Source organism: Mastigoproctus giganteus, chromosome 2 (assembly GCF_048544385.1).
Source record: "Mastigoproctus giganteus isolate SK-2022 chromosome 2, ASM4854438v1, whole genome shotgun sequence".
NCBI classification, from domain to species: Eukaryota; Metazoa; Arthropoda; class Arachnida; order Uropygi; family Thelyphonidae; genus Mastigoproctus; species Mastigoproctus giganteus.
Window position 1 is genome coordinate 161,498,129 of NC_143576.1, and position 16,894 is coordinate 161,515,022.

The 16,894-nt window shown below is 38.5% G+C and overlaps 1 protein-coding gene across 1 annotated transcript in view; it reads right to left on the reverse strand.

Moving 5' to 3' along the window:
* The window catches only part of Pitslre (cyclin dependent kinase 11B pitslre), a 233,911-nt gene that overhangs the window by 126,710 nt on the left and 90,307 nt on the right, over positions 1 to 16,894 (reverse strand). The window contains exon 9 of the mRNA XM_090389610.1: positions 11,066 to 11,269. Within this exon, the coding sequence (XP_090245736.1) occupies positions 11,066 to 11,269 (204 nt within the window). The remainder of the gene's footprint in view (positions 1 to 11,065; positions 11,270 to 16,894) is intronic.

Genomic DNA, 16,894 nt, shown 5'->3' on the forward strand with positions numbered 1-16,894 from the left:
CACTCTAATCACACTACTAGTGAGTACTCTGTGCAGACTAGTAATGTGAACGTGGGAAGCACCCCTGGCGGAAGCCTGCCGCAGATGTGAAACATCCTTGGGGATGTTTCACTTCAAAAATTCGGCAAAACTGCGAGCCCATTGTTAAAATATTCACAGCTCACCACTGCATATATACAGGATGTCTTGATAATCTGTACATATCCCAAATAACCTTCTTTTGTGATACTAATTTAATTGATTCTTCAGTCATTCATTTCGGTTTCCACCTTATGGGCAACATTTCTTTGAATTGTGTAGAATCTAGAATTACTTTTTTAAACGCATCCCATTTGGCACAAGCATATCCTTCAGGAATTTTAGTTGCTCCCACTGAATTGAACTCAAATGATGTGCAAGGCCAATATAATCACTTTTAAGAAAATGAAACCCCTTCCTCTTACACTTAACTGTAATTTATAGTAATGAAAATGCCCACTGAGTTCAGGGATATGATGCACGTTATGTTCTATAAGGCACTAACCAAATACTTTGATTACGTACAATAAAAATAATAGTAATAACAAACGGCTGTGCAAAGGTACTTGGAGGCCTGGATGCAAAAGGAGTCGAGGGGACTTGTTTATTTTATGCTAAGACTTTGATGACTCCCTCGGTTGTGCAGCAAATCCCATGCATCCCCATTTGCACGGCCCTGACAATAAATATAATCACGTGCTAACAATAAAATCAAGTATTTACAATTTGAGCTATTAATTTTAACTTGAATTGTACATACTGATTTTACTCTCAAGGTGATTTTTATTTATTTTAATTATATCTCCACACGAAAATGACATGGCCATTACTATCTACTGGCTCCTTAACTTGAAGATTTTTAATGACCAAGTCCAGAATACTGATCTCTCTCTCTCTCTGCTGGCATCCCTAACAAGCTGATGTAGAAAGCAGTAGCCTAAATGGTCCAATAACAAACTGCTCCTGAGGGGAGGGAGAGAAAAAGAAGGGGGGATGTCTCTAATAATAAGGTTTTCTGATTTGTTTGTTCGCTCCCAGTTGCACATATCTCAGTTTTCTCACCCCGTTCTTTATATCACACCAGACTGAGTCAGTGTTATTTTGAAGTTCCCCACTCTTCTTGAATCTGCATATGCATGTGATTGTGCTTCTGATTAGAGGAATAATGATCTTTCCTTTCTGTCATGCCTGAATTTTCTGTAAAAACTACAGGGTGTTTCAGTTAAACGTTTCAGAACTTCTAAGAGGGGTAGGGTACATCCTGACAACTCGAAATCATATAGCAATGTGGGTTCGGAAATGCTTTCCTGAAGCGGTGTTGTACACAGAAGCACCATAAAGAAAAGAGACCGTAAGTGAGAAATCGTTTTAATAATACATGAAAAGAAGCAAAAGGTACATGGATTAAAGTAAGTGTTCGAAGTTTCTTCCACGGGCTACAATGCACGCCTCACATCTCCGACGCATGGACATCCGAACATTCTGGAATACTCCAGGCAGCGTGTCCAGACACAGCAACCGGAGGATTATGCACCTCGTTTTGCTTTCGCACAGTGGTACCTTCGAAAATGTGCTACAAATCCCCTTTTTCCTGCTGAAGTGTTGTTTTCCGATGAGGCATCCTTCACAAGGGAAGGAATTTTCAACGCGCATAACGACCATATCTGGGCGGTCGACAACCCGCATGCAATACGACGTCGTGCAGCACAGATTCGATTTTCGGTCAATGTATGGGCCGGTATTATGGGAGATCACCTCATCGGACCTTACCTGTTACCGTGTCGTCTAACCGGACCTATCTACTTGATCTTTCTGCAGCAAGTATTGCCACAACTTTTGAGAGATGAACAGATTTCTGCATCGACGCAACACACAATGTGGTTCCAACACGATGGAGCCCCTGCCCGATGTTCGTAACTACCTGTATGTCACATTTGGTCAACAGTGGATCGGACGTGGTGGTCCCATGCGTTGACCTGCTCGGTCACCCGACCTATCATGTCTTGATTTTTATTTCTGGGGTCATATGAAATCGATAGTTTATGACACCCCTGTTGACAATGCTGAGGAGCTGGTTGCAAGAATCGCAGTAGCTGCCGAAGAAATTCGAAATTCGCCTGGAGTATTCCAGAATGTTCGGATGTCCATGCGTCGGAGATGTGAGGCGTGCATTGTAGCCCGTGGAAGAAACTTCAAACACTTACTTTAATCCATGTACCTTTTGCTTCTTTTCATGTATTATTAAAACGATTTCTCACTTACGGTCTCTTTTCTTTATGGTGCTTCTGTGTACAACACCGCTTCAGGAAAGCATTTCCGACCCCACATTGCTATATGATTTCGAGTTGTCAGGATGTACCCTACCCCTCTTAGAAGTTCTGAAACGTTTAACTGAAACACCCTGTATACTCATCATATTCAAAAATTACCAAATTCTGCATTCATTACATCTGAATGGCACTGTTTTCAATATCCCCACATGCAGACATTTGTTGATTTAATCAGCACTTTATCAAATTTATTAAACTTTTAAATTTGTATTAAAAAATGTGAGAGACTGTTTGTCTGAAAGAATAAGACTCATTCTTTCAGACAAACAGTCCTTTGTATCTCTAACAAGTCATATAGTTGCTTGTGGCAGTGTTTTCTTCAGGAATTTTGCAAAGGATTAACAGACTTTACTGAGAGGGAGCAAAAGACATTAAGGAATTATTAGGATTATAGAAAATCATGTTTCAGGATTTGTTATTGTTTTTAATTTGAGCTAACGCTATTTCTGAAAATGTGGATGTCATTCCTTTCAAAAACTTATTTAGTGAAATAATGACATTTAAAATAACAAAATTTGCCTTTGTTTACATTGATATTGATTGCATTACTAAGCTTGTAGCAAAACCAAAAATACTGAAATTCAGAAAATAAGGTTGATCATTAATTGTATCTTCAAAGAACTTCATATTCTAACAGAAACATGAAATATATCCACTTTAAAGAAAAAAATTAATAAAAATTAAACAACCCACTCTAAATTTTTGCTTAAATTGGAATTTAAATTACTGACAGTGAACTCTCAGGTTATAGGTACATTAACCTTTTCTGGAGTACAATCTTAATATGTGGACCCTCAGGATTATGCATGCATGCACGCACACACACATGTTTGTTATAAGTGCTGCCATCTTTTCTGGGTAATTGTAGACACAGTTTATAATAGATGGCAGCACAAAATTAGCTTTTAAAATTGGAGAAGGCTACAGTTATCCAATTTGGGTCTACACAAGCTGAAATTCTCTGCAATTCAGATGCAGATGCTGATAGAATTGAATCAAGTGAAACATAAAATATACAGTTGGGTTTCCATATTCATGGATTTGTGTTTTTGCATTGGCAGTCACAAAATTTATCATACTAAAAATTTGGCTGCTGCTTGCTGCATTCACCCAGTGAGCGACATCCAAGTAGGACAGCTTTTGACCTTTGCATGTGTCTGCATTAGGCTACTTGTGCTTAAAATATTACTGTGATTATACGAATACCCATGGATTCTAAACGAAGTGAATCTAGTGACTGATAAAAGACTAAAAAGGTCAAGAAAATGATGACTTTGAATGAGAAAGTGCAGATTCTAGATAAATGTTGAGAAGGGCTCACATACGTGGCCGTAGGCTGCATGTTTGGTAACAACGAAAATACCATACAATACATAAGGAAACAAGAAATTGAGATCAGAGAGGCAGTGCAAACTGGTGGAATTCTTACTACTAAATATGCGGCTTATGTACAAAGATCAGCACAAGAAAAACAAATTGCCTGTGAACATTAGTATGATTTCCACTAAGGTCCTTGTTCTTTACAATAGATTCAACAGATTTGGATAGAGTCTGCTGACGAGGCTACTAGAGATGGTCGTGTTCAAAGCCGCTAAGTGGATTTTTCTTATTTATTGATTTGAAATTATTGTTTTTCTAAAACTTTTGATTTAAATTTAGTAGTATAACATTATTTTGTGATTTTCTGATTAATTTGGTGTATTTATTCTTTACTCAGCCTTGTAATTGCATAAAAGTATCGGTAAGGGTTTCCACGTGTTTCAACTCCGCTACTGTTCGTAAATTTCCCACCATTGTGATACGATAGCGTTAGTTGAACTTCGTTAGCAGTTAAATTGTACGTTTAAATAAATACATATAACGACTTAGATTACAAACGTAATCTAATTAAAAATCTAACAAACGTAATACAATTAATTGTATTTAACATAATTAATAACATAACATAATTAATTATAATTAATTAATAAATTAATAGAATCATGACTCAGACCAGAGCAGCAAAGCAAAAGGCTCAAGCTAATGGAAGTGCTGTGGCTCAGAGCAGAACTGAGGGGGGGCAGTTGTCCTCTGACTCACAGCCTTATAAAATGCACTGTTTGCTTGATGTTTGCAGAGCAATCGGGTACGGGACATGATACTGCCATGTGGGATGTCTTTGTGTGTGCGCGATGCAAGGAGTGTATCGATATCAGGCAACAACTCGGCGTTCTTGTGGGCCTATATGAGAGCTTGAAGGACAGGGTGGATGCCCTCGAAGAAACTAAATTGAGGGGCCCATCAAGCTCTCAGCTGCCCACATCAACGCCAGAGCTTGCACTTGGGCATCGCGTGACACAGAGGCAAACCCCAAGGCAGAATGCGCTGGTCCCAAAGGAACTAGTAGTTGTTGGTGACTCTATTGTCAGGGAAACGGGGAACATGCTTTGTAAAAAAGATAGGTGGAACAGGACCAGGGTATGTCTGCCAGGGGCAAAGGTTAATGACGTTGTAGAGCGAATATCATCTTTTAAGGGCACAAAAGGTGATATAGTTGTACACGTTGGCACTAATAATATTAAGAGTAGGAGACCGGCAGAATTACTTAACAAGTACAGGTTACTGCTGAACAAAAGCCGAGAATTAGGGTTGAATTTGAAAGTGTCTGCAATTCTGCCCAGACACAATAGGAGGGAGTATATGATGAGAGCCTTGTTGATCAATTCGGCCCTGGAAAGATTGTGCAAGGCTCAAGGGGTAGAATTTTTTTCAGCCTGGACTGTACTTGTTAACAGGAGAGATTGCTTCTACAGGGATGGGATACACTTAAATAGAAAGGGTGCAAGAATATTTGCTGATGCTATCGAGGCAGTGTTAGGTGGGTCGGAAAACTGCTAGCTTGGGGGGAGACAAAGACCAATAGATTGACAGTAGCCACTGGCAGAGGTGAAAGAGATTCTTGCACTGCTTCTATTAGAATGAGCAGAAGCCTGAAAAACAAGATGTATGGTATTTCAGAGACTGCTGGGAGCCATTGCGGTACAAGTAAACACATGGGTTGCGTTAGGGCAGCTAAGAATAGAAACAGGTGCAGGTATACTTGTGTGTACACCAATGCTAGGAGTTTAGTAAATAAATTTGATGAATTTGAGGTATTGCTCAAAACATCAAAGGCATATATTGTTGGGATATCAGAGACGTGGTGTCACACAGATATAAGGGATGCAGAACTGCAATTTGGGGAGTACAACGTCTACAGAAAGGATAGACAGGATAGGAAGGGGGGAGGGGTTATGCTATTAGTTAAGAAACACATAAAAACCAAGGAAGTGAAGCCAGTCGACATCGCTGGACAGTGCAGTGTTGAGTCAGTTTGGTGTGACATAAGCATTGGGAGATCAAAATTGAGAGTAGGAGTGTGCTATAGGCCTAATGACTCTGATGAGTATAATAAGGAACTGTACAGGGAAATAGAGTGGGCCAGTAAATCAGAGAGTCTTATAATAGGAGATTTTAATTTCCCAGATATTGACTGGAATTTGGAGGCTGGTTACTCACACACTAGCAGGGCTTTTGGGGATTTATTGGATGATTGTTTTCTACATCAGCATGTTCGGGAGGCAACTAGAGGGAGTAATACTCTTGATTTGATTATCAGCAGTGATTCTTCATGCATTAAGAATCTGCAGATAAATGAACCACTAGGAGGCAGTGATCACAGTGTGCTGAAGTGGGATTTACTCAAAGAGGTAACTACCATTAGGGGTAAAGGGAAGGGTTATTGCTTCCGTAAAGGCGACTACGATGGACTGAGACAGTATTTAAATTCTATACAGTGGGACCAACTGATGATGTTACCAACAGCAAATTCAAAATGGGAAGCATTCAAAGAACTTATCTTGGAAGCTACTAGGCTTTACATACCAACTAAGAAATACTGTTCAAGGTTTAGGCCAAAATGGATGTCAGATGAACTAATGAGGCATATGGCAGAGAAGAAAAATGCATGGGATACTTACAAATTAACACATGACACAGAAGCCTATGATAGATACAAGTTGATATGCAACCAAGTTACAAAGGAGGTTAGGCAGGCGAAGGCAGATCACGAGAAATCCTTGGCAAGGGATGCAAAGAAAAACAGCAAAGAGTTCTTTACTTATGTAAACTCTAGAAGGAAGGGGATGAATCAGATTGGTCCACTTGATATTGATGGGTCAACTGTTGATGATCCTGCTCAGGTAGCTAACAAACTAAATGAATATTTTGCATCGACATTCACACATGAGGAGTTATTCAGCAAGGGGAATGCCAGAGGTGCATTCAACTCTAGCAGTAAGCTACAGAATCTTGAAATAACTGGGAGTAAAGTGGAGGAGAAACTGTTGAAGATAAACACAAGAAAGGCACCCGGGGTGGATGGGATCTATCCAGTTATATTAAAGGAGGCAGCAAAGGAAGTAAGCAAACCCTTAGCCATAATTATGAGAGCTTCCTTGGACTCAGGGGAGGTACCCATAGACTGGAAATGTGCAAATGTGACCCCAATTCACAAAGGAGGATCAAAGACTGACACAAGTAATTATAGACCTGTGAGCTTAACTTCTGTTCCAGGAAAATTAATGGAGGCACTGGTTAAAGAAGCACTGCAGGATCATTTAGACAAGACTTCAGTTATAGCTCAGACACACCATAGTTTTGTTAAGGGGAAGTCTTGCCTGACCAACTTGATTGGATACTATGATGCAGTCACAAAAGAACTGGATGCAGGGAATAACTTTGATATTATATACTTGGATCTTAGAAAGGCTTTTGATACTGTTGCACATGGAAGACTGCTACACAAATTGGAGCAGTGTGACATTGGAGGCAAATTGTTGCTATGGATAAAGGGGTGGTTGAGGGGGAGAAGACAGAGAGTGGTAATCAATGGACACTGCTCATCGTGGACTAATGTTATTAGTGGCGTCCCTCAGGGCTCAGTGTTGGGTCTATTATTGTTTTCTGTATTTATAAATGATATTGATGATGGTATATCAAGCTTAATGTCCAAGTTTGCGGACGATACAAAGGTTGGCAGGGTTGTCAAGGACACTACTGACGCTATGCTGCTGCAACAGTATCTGGAAAGGTTGAGCAGATTGGCTGAGAGGTGGCAAATGAAGTTTAACATTGACAAATGTAAAGTACTACACATGGGAAACAGCAACCCCAGAGCAACGTATCAACTCTGTGGTACTACCCTGACAGTGGTAGAGAATGAAAGGGACTTGGGGGTGGTTGTGCAGGCAGATATGAAGTTCTCTGAGCAGTGCAGACGGGCTGCAAGAGTAGCTCATGGAGTATTGTCAATGATATACAGGAATTTTTCCAGCAGGGATAAGGAGGTGATTATTCCATTGTATAAGGCAATGGTCAGGCCACACCTAGAGTACTGTATACAGGTCTGGAGGCCTCATTTCAAGAAGGATGTAGAGCTGCTGGAACGAGTACAGAGAAGGGCAACAAGATTAGTGAATGGAACAAAGGGGTGCTCTTACGAAGAAAGGCTTAAGTTTTGCAAATTACAGTGTCTGGAGACTAGGCACCAGCGAGGTGATCTGATAGAGGTGTATAAAGCCTTGAATGGTTTAAGCATGCTCAATGCTGATGGGATTCTTCCTCTAGCTCAGAAAAATCACCTGAGCGGGCATAAATTCAAATTGAGGAAAGACAGATGTAGGATAGACGTGCGGAAATTTGCCTTTAGCCAGCGGGTGGTTGGTTGGTGGAACAGACTTCCATCCCTTGTGGTGGATGTTGATAGCCTAAATAAGTTTAAGGCTCAGCTGGACAGGTATTTTGAACGAACAGAGGGGTGAAGTGGAAGTGGGTTTTTTTTTTTTTTTTTTGGCTGATGCTGCATAAGCTTGCTTTCTTGCATCAAATGCCTCTACTAATGCTAATGCTAACCCCCTGTACTAGAAGCACAGCGAAATCACTTTCACTGCCAGCAAAGGCTGGTTCCAGAAATTCAAGAGGTGTTATTCACTCCGTAATGTAAAGATTGCAGGCGAGTCTGCTTCAGCTGATCCCAAGGCCGCTAAGGCTTACCCTGCACAACTCAAGAAGCTCATCGAGGAGAAGGGATATAAACCCGAACAGGTTTTCAATGCCAATGAGACGGAATTATTCTTGAAGAAGATGCCTCAGCGTATCTATATATCCGTCGAAGACAAGAAGGCCCAGGATTCAAAGGAAGTCTCGACCTCAGCCAACCCTGCTTCTTCTCCAGCCTTTGACACCCCTACTACTGAGGAGTACTGAATCCTGTGGTGAATATCCTGGTGCATGCCTTGTTCTTAACTATGCAATAAAATTTTGATAGAGCATTTTTGAAACATTGGTCTAAAATGTTACTCATTATTGTAAAACAAAATTAAAATCTTTTAAACACATTTAAACATTTTCCTATTAATTGTAAATGGTTGCATAAGTGTTTAGGCATATGTAGAAAACAACTGAGGTTATTTGGGCAAGAGTACAAGATTTTCACAAAATTTCACGTTTTCGTGGGAAGTTGACATGTAGCCACTGCAAATATGGAGACCTGACTATAGTAGAATTTATTATAAAAATTTTTTAATCTTAATTTGATTTTTGACAAAAATATCACTAATCTTGGAAGAATATGTCAAAATAAGAACATGATATTTAAAAGCACTTATGTACAAAATTTAATTTTTACAAATTTTCAAACTCCATGAAGAAACACTCCACCGAGCTAGCTGGTTGAAAGCAGAATATTCACAGTCCAGGACCCACACATTTGTTGAAATCACTCTGGAAAGGGTTAATCCTGTAGCCAAAGGAAGGGCAAAAAAAAAAAGTTCAAGACACTAAATGCTTACTTCATGTGGTGAATGAAAAGGAGAGACTCTAAAGACAATCTAAATTATTCTTCCCTGAAAGATAAAACTAACTCTATAAGCAATAAACACCTCAGTATGAACCTTGGCTCCAGCTGTATGTATCATCACCGCATAAAAAATTTTAGTGACAAATGGGCCTGGAGTACTGGGGTCCATAGTTTCAAATACAGATATATACAGTTATACCCAGATATTTATTAACAAATAAAGTACAAATAAAATAAAATATAAGTACAAAAACCAGTAGCTTTCGGAGCACGTGTCCCTTTATCAACTGATAAGTTAATATAAAATTTTGAATACACTACAAGCAAAGTGTGGCACGTTAATCATGCGTCATTGTTGTAGCACAGACGTGTGCTGCTTTACGCCAGTGATCATCCATCAATAAAACGGTTGTCTCTAGGATGGGATGCAGACGCATGCCTTTCTGGCGATTTAATGCCTTAGGATTGTTTATTATGTTTAGTGACTCTAGCCATAGGCGGTGGCGAAAGTGTCGCGCGTGGTCCACTATCTCAAAGTCGCGCTTGGGGTCAAGATCGTGGTTGGTAGCCCAAAAATGTTCTGCGAGCACGGACTGGTCAGTTTCGGCAAGCCGGATTGCTCTGTCGTGTTCCGTGAGGCGATCCTGGAGACGTCTCGATGTCTCACCTACGTAGCAACTGTTACAGGCCTTACAGGCGATACGGTACACTACATTGCTGCGTAAGACAGGTGTGACAGGGATCTTCACACTGGAGACAAGTGAACATAGGTTCCTACCGGGTAATTGTACACATTTGATGTTGTAACTTCTAAGGATCTTCGAGATACGTCCTGACACTCCTGGATAGTACGGAATGTAGGCGGACGATATGCCGACTTGCTTCGGAGGTCTTGGGTTGAATGTAAGTTGAATGTAAGAACTTACATTCAACCCAAGACCTCCGAAGCAAGTCGGCATATCGTCCGCCTACATTCCGTACTATCCAGGAGTGTCAGGACGTATCTCGAAGATCCTTAGAAGTTACAACATCAAATGTGTACAATTACCCGGTAGGAACCTATGTTCACTTGTCTCCAGTGTGAAGATCCCTGTCACACCTGTCTTACGCAGCAATGTAGTGTACCGTATCGCCTGTAAGGCCTGTAACAGTTGCTACGTAGGTGAGACATCGAGACGTCTCCAGGATCGCCTCACGGAACACGACAGAGCAATCCGGCTTGCCGAAACTGACCAGTCCGTGCTCGCAGAACATTTTTGGGCTACCAACCACGATCTTGACCCCAAGCGCGACTTTGAGATAGTGGACCACGCGCGACACTTTCGCCACCGCCTATGGCTAGAGTCACTAAACATAATAAACAATCCTAAGGCATTAAATCGTCAGAAAGGCATGCGTCTGCATCCCATCCTAGAGACAACCGTTTTATTGATGGATGATCACTGGCGTAAGGCAGCACACGTCTGTGCTACAACAATGACGCATGATTAACGTGCCACACTTTGCTTGTAGTGTATTCAAAATTTTATATTAACTTATCAGTTGATAAAGGGACACGTGTTCCGAAAGCTACTGGTTTTTGTACTTATATTTTATTTTATTTGTACTTTATTTGTTAATAAATATCTGGGTATAACTGTATATATCTGTATAAAAAATTTTATTGCTGCTGACACAACTTATACAAGCAAATTAGGCTAAATTTACTTACATCGGCAATGTTACATCTGTTTTTCCAAAATTTTTCTCAGAAAAAGGTATGAGCATTCTACAATAGTCCTCTGAGAATGATTATTTTAAAATACACTCATATTTACCTCTTTTTATAATTAAATAATACCTGTTCTTTTGTCCCTTGCTCTGTACACAACTCCATAAGTTCCTTCCTCAATGCGATTGAGACAATGGAATTCCTCAACACTTCGACAACCTTGAACAGCGGGTAGATAAGGCGGAAGAACATGTTTCGATTCTGGGGATGTTGATGGAGAATCTTGCACAGCAACAATTTTATGCTTATCTTCTTTGTTCACTTCTTCTTCATCTTAAAAAAGTATATATAAAAATGAAAAGTAAAATATTTAGTTACAAAAAAAAAAAAAAAAAAAAAATTAGTTACTTGTAAAGCATATAACAATGCTTGAAGTCTGCAACATTCTCAAATTAAAATTAAATTAATCCACATAATCCATTCGCCTGTTACAATGTAAGATCGCTCATCAGTGAAGATAGGATATTAGAGCTGGAAAAGGAATTAGAAAATGTGAATTGGAATATCATCGGTTTGGCTGAAACAAGAAGAAGAAATGAATTACTCATAAGTTTATCAAGTGGAAATCTGCTGTACACCAATGGAATCAATGAAAGAAGTGAAGGTGGAGTTGGGTTTCTGGTCCATAAAGATTTAAAAAACAACATTTTGGAATTCAAAAGTACATCACCAAGGGTGTCAAGACTAATACCCAAGATTTCTAAGAGATGTTGACGAAATCTACACAGAAATTGAGTCTTCTAGATGAGCAGAAAATCCACTACACTATTATTATGGGGAACTTCAATGCTAAGGTTGGAAAAAGACAAAACAGCGCAGAAAGGGGAACTATAGGAAATTTTGGAATTGGTGAAAGAAATGAAAGACTTGTGGAATTTGCAGAATCTCAAGGATTGTCAGTAATGAACACTTTTTTCAAGAAAATGGTGAACAGAAAGTGGACATGGAAGAGCCCAAATGGATTAACAACTAATGAAATTGACCTCATCCTCACTAATAGAAGATATATTGTGAATGATGTTACCGTCCTGAATAAGGTAAATGTTGGAAGTGATCACAGAATGGTAAGATGTACACTTGATATAGATGTAGGAAAGGAAAAAACTGACTCGAGTAAATAATACAAAGGTCTTTGAGATAACAAAAGAGGAGAAAAAGCAGTATGTACTGGAAATTAAGAACAAGTTTGAGCTTCTGTAGACTGCTCAGGATCAAGATATGAACGAGGAATATTACAACTTTCTGAATGTGATAAAGCCAAAGAAATCTATAGGGAAAAGAAATTCAAAGAAAAAAATTTGTGAAGAAACACTTGTTACGAAAGAACAAGTGTTTCTTCACACTTGTTCCAAAGTGTGAAGAAACAAAGACGAAAAATGAAGACAAGATAAACACTGACAAGGAGAAATTTGAGTATACTGAGTTATGCAAAGCCATTAGAAAGAGACTCAGAGAGGACATAAGAAGATTTAACACAAGAAAAGTAGAACAAGCATTAAGGGAAAACAAAGGATTTAAATCAACAGCCTTGAGCAGTAATACAGAAAGACAAATGATACTGAAACTGAAGAATACCGATGGTGTACTTATAAACAGCAGAGAAGACATAATTCAAATAGCAGAAGACTACTTTGACTACTTTAGATAATTATACAAGGAGCAAGGGAATGATGTCAGCAGTGGGGAAGATGAATCGCAAATTAGCAACACATACTACATACCCGATATTCTTTCTGATGAGGTAGAACAAGCATTGAAGAAAATGAGGAATCAGAAAGTTCCAGGGGAAGATGAAGTTACTGTAGAGTTGTTAAAATTGGGAGGAAGAGACACAACACAAAAACTGGCTAGGCTCTTCACAAAGTGCATTAGAAAAGATATGATGCCTATGCAGTGGAATAATGCAATCATAGTTTTGCTGTATAAGAAAGGAGATAAATCAGAAATTGGAAATTATAGACCAATTAGCTTGTTATCCCACATCTACAAGTTGTTCACAAGGGTCATTACTAACAGATTAGAAAGAATACTTGATGAGAATCAAAAGAAAGAGCAAGCTGGCTTTAGGACAGAATTCTCAACTGTGGATCACCTTCACGTAATATCACAGCTAATGAAGAAAGCAAACAAATATAAAACACCATTATGCCTATCATTTGTGGATTATGAAAAGGCATTTGACTCCATACAGCATAAGGCAATGTTTCGGGCACTGGAAAGACAAGGCATAGATACCCTATATATTATCATTTTAAAGAAAATATATGACCTCTTTTATTAGACTAGACAAAGACAGTAAGAAATTTAAAATTGAGAAAGGAGTTTGACAAGGAGACACAATATCTCCGAAGCTGTTTACTGCTGCCCCTGAGGAAGCTTTCAGAAGATTAGACTGGTCACAGAAAGGAGAGTACCTAAACCATTTACGATTTGCAGATGACATTGTGGTCATAAGCCACGATTCCAAAGAATTAGAGGAAAATCTTAATCAGTTATGCACAGTTAGTAAGGATTTTGGACTAAAGATGAATATGGCTAAAACAAAAGTAACGATGAACAAGTATGCCACAGAAAGGGATATAGTGATTGAAAGAGCAGTAATTGAAAAGGTGGAGCCATATACTTATCTGGGACAAGTTATTAGCTGTAATAATGATAAATGGCTGGAAGTCAAGAGAAGAATAAATTTTGGATGGATAGCATTCAGGAAATATAGTCACATACTGAAGAGCAATATCCCAACTTCTCTAAAATTGGGAAATAATGAACCAATGTATACTACCCACCATGACTTATGGAAGTGAAACTTGGGCACTCACCAAAAGAATGGAAGAGAAGCTGAGAACTACACAGCGAAGAATGGAACGAATTATATTGGGAATCAGACTGTTAGATAAGAAAAGAAACACATGGATTAGGCAGCAAACTCAAGTAAAGGACATTCTTATCAAAACTAAAGAACTAAAATGGTCTTGGGCAGGACACACAGCTCGAAGACATGATGACAGATGGACTAAGAAAATAACAGAATGGTACCCAAGAGGAGCTAGAGGAAAACCTGGAAGACAACGGTGGAAGATGGATAGATGAAATTCATGAGTTTGTGGGTAGTAAATGGATGGCCATTGCACAAAAGAAAAGGAACTGGAAAGTTGCTAGAGAGGCCTTCATCCTGCAGTGGATTGAAAATGGCTGATGATGATAAAGCCATATCACAGAGACTTCTGGTGAGAGCAGTGGGACTTTCTGATTATGTGGGGGATGTCATTTACAGAAGAAATTTCCATTTGCAGAAGAAACTGCAGTGCAAATATCATATGAAATGACAGATCACTAGGAGAAGTTGATGAGTATGGCCATCTTATACAGATAAGCCACATTTTAGTGCACAACTTACTGTGCTATGGCATTTGATAGCAAGTCACATGGGGCACCAATTGGTTCCGTGTGCATTTATGAATGCTTCCTATTTTGTTAACAGAGCAATATCCTGTCCATTATTTGTTTACGTGTTTAGATTATTTGTTCAGAGTAATCCTACATTACAATGATATACACTAGTTCACCCGTGTGCAAAAATAATCACAAAATAAGAATTTAACATGAATGTAGAATAATCAACAATATACGACTGTTACAGTTTTGAACAAAATATAACAAAAATATGGATTATAATGTAAAAACTGAATGGACTAGAACCAGGCGAACAGCAGAACAAATAAACATTTATTCTGCTGTTGGCAGAATAAATGTTTATTTATTTATTACTGAATAAATACAGTAGACTCTTGATTTTCCGGAATAGATGGTAAAAAAAAATTTCCCAGATAATCGATTTCCTGGTTAATCCAAAAATACAATAAATACCAGACATACGTAAGAGATATGTTCCAGGACTTATTACGTAAGCCGAGTTTTACATAACTCGGGAATGAGTAATAAAATATTTCCTCTCTCCTTGATATGCCAAAATTACAAAAACCACATAATATCCTCAGAAGAATGAAGAAAAATAGTTATATATTTTTAATTAGTTCAATTAAAAACTTTATCTCGGTACAGCGGTGAAGTGGCACATAAGAAAAAAAAAACATGTTATTGTATGTAAAAATTTATATGTATTTCGCAGTAGCCTTAGTTATTATAGTTGACTTCATTAGTGCTGATCGCTTCAGCGCTTCTCATATTCTGTCTTTCAACTTTATTGTGTTCACTGTTGCCACTAACAAGTCTGAATTCCGCGCAATACTTGTTAATGTTTGACCATTTTCGTACATCCTTATTATTTTAATCTTCTGATTCAACTCAATTGCTTTCCTTTTCGTGCTAGTCCTCCTCTTTTCTCCTTCCTTCTCTTCATCTTATACAAGTTTTTTTTCCTACCTGGGAAACTCATTCCCCAGCATGCAGATAGTAGGGAAGGCCTTGCCCTCCTTCTGCTAGAGACGAGTACCTGGAGGAAGTCACTCAGGTGATCACTGCTTCCAGGCAGCCAAAATACATCACACTACAGAGCACGCACGCGCACACACACACACACACACAAACAGTTTTCTTTCCTATCACTTTCTCCCATGTGGGATGAAAAACTTTTAAACTTTTTTTTTCTCTCTCTCGCCTTCCTTTTCATCTATCTTCATCCAGAATGGGATATTCCTGTGCGGAATGGGGAGAAAAAAAAATTTTTTTTTTTTTTCAAAAACACAAAAATAAACTTACTAGTACCGCTGTCACTTATTCTCTTAGTTGGCACCATGAAAACAGTCAAAATAAAATTTTCTGGAAAGAACTTCGCGGGGTTAAGTCGAAAACTCACTATTACCACCCCACGTAAGCTCACATTTTACTAAAGCACATTTCCAGAGGTCACTGCCATAAAACAATAAAAACAATTTGCACTTTTCTGGTTATTGGGCTTTCTGTTAGTGCAATTCATTATAAACTGGTAGTAAACTCGATCTTATTCCATTTCCGATAGTTGGAATTCTGTGGGTTTTATGTTATTAGGATGAAATGTGTGTCCCCTTCACTGAAATCTTCAGTCATATAAAAAATATATAAATAACGTAACGTAAGCCTGAAGTTACGTAAGTTGGCGATTTACTGTATCAAAAATTGTTCAGCAATCTATGTAAAAAAGTATGGCAATGGATAAAAATTGAAAAAAAAAAAAAAAAAAAAAACTTACCATGCACTACTTGCATGTCCAATACGATGCTTCCCTTTATTTTTTTACAATGTTGCGCATGGTTTGGTTACCAATATTATAATGTTTCTTTAGAGATTTAATGGATACACTGTTTTCAAACTTTTTGAATAATTTCAAGTTTTTGTTTAATTGAAAGTACAATTCTTGCATTTGCCCATCACTTTCGCTATTTCAAAAAAAACAAACAAAAAAAAAAAAAAAAAAAAAGTTACTAAAAAAATATTCCAACATCCCTGACATAAATAACAAAACAAAATTTGCTGTTTTGGGGTGTGACAGAACACAACAATCAACGATGCACTAAAACAAACTAAATATTTGGTCCTTTTCTTCTTTTTTTTTTGAGCAGCGGGGGGTTGCAAGGTAATACATTACACTAATAGGTACACTAATCTCCCTAATGACAACTTATAACGCCACTTCTTGTCGCTTATTTACAACTTGCAAAACATCTGTTTATACCTTTTTATTTATTACTTAAATTTTATACAGGGTGATTCACTACCAGTGAGACAAACTTGCAGGAGGTGTAGGGGGCACAAAGACGAATCGGAATAACATAGCATCGCAGGGTCCGAAATGCCTTCGTCATGTGGTAAAGGAGGTTGAACGGGAAGTCGCGTGAACAGCGATCCCGCTGGAAATCAGCATTTGCGAACCGGTTCCCGAGGCAGTATGATGGATGAGTA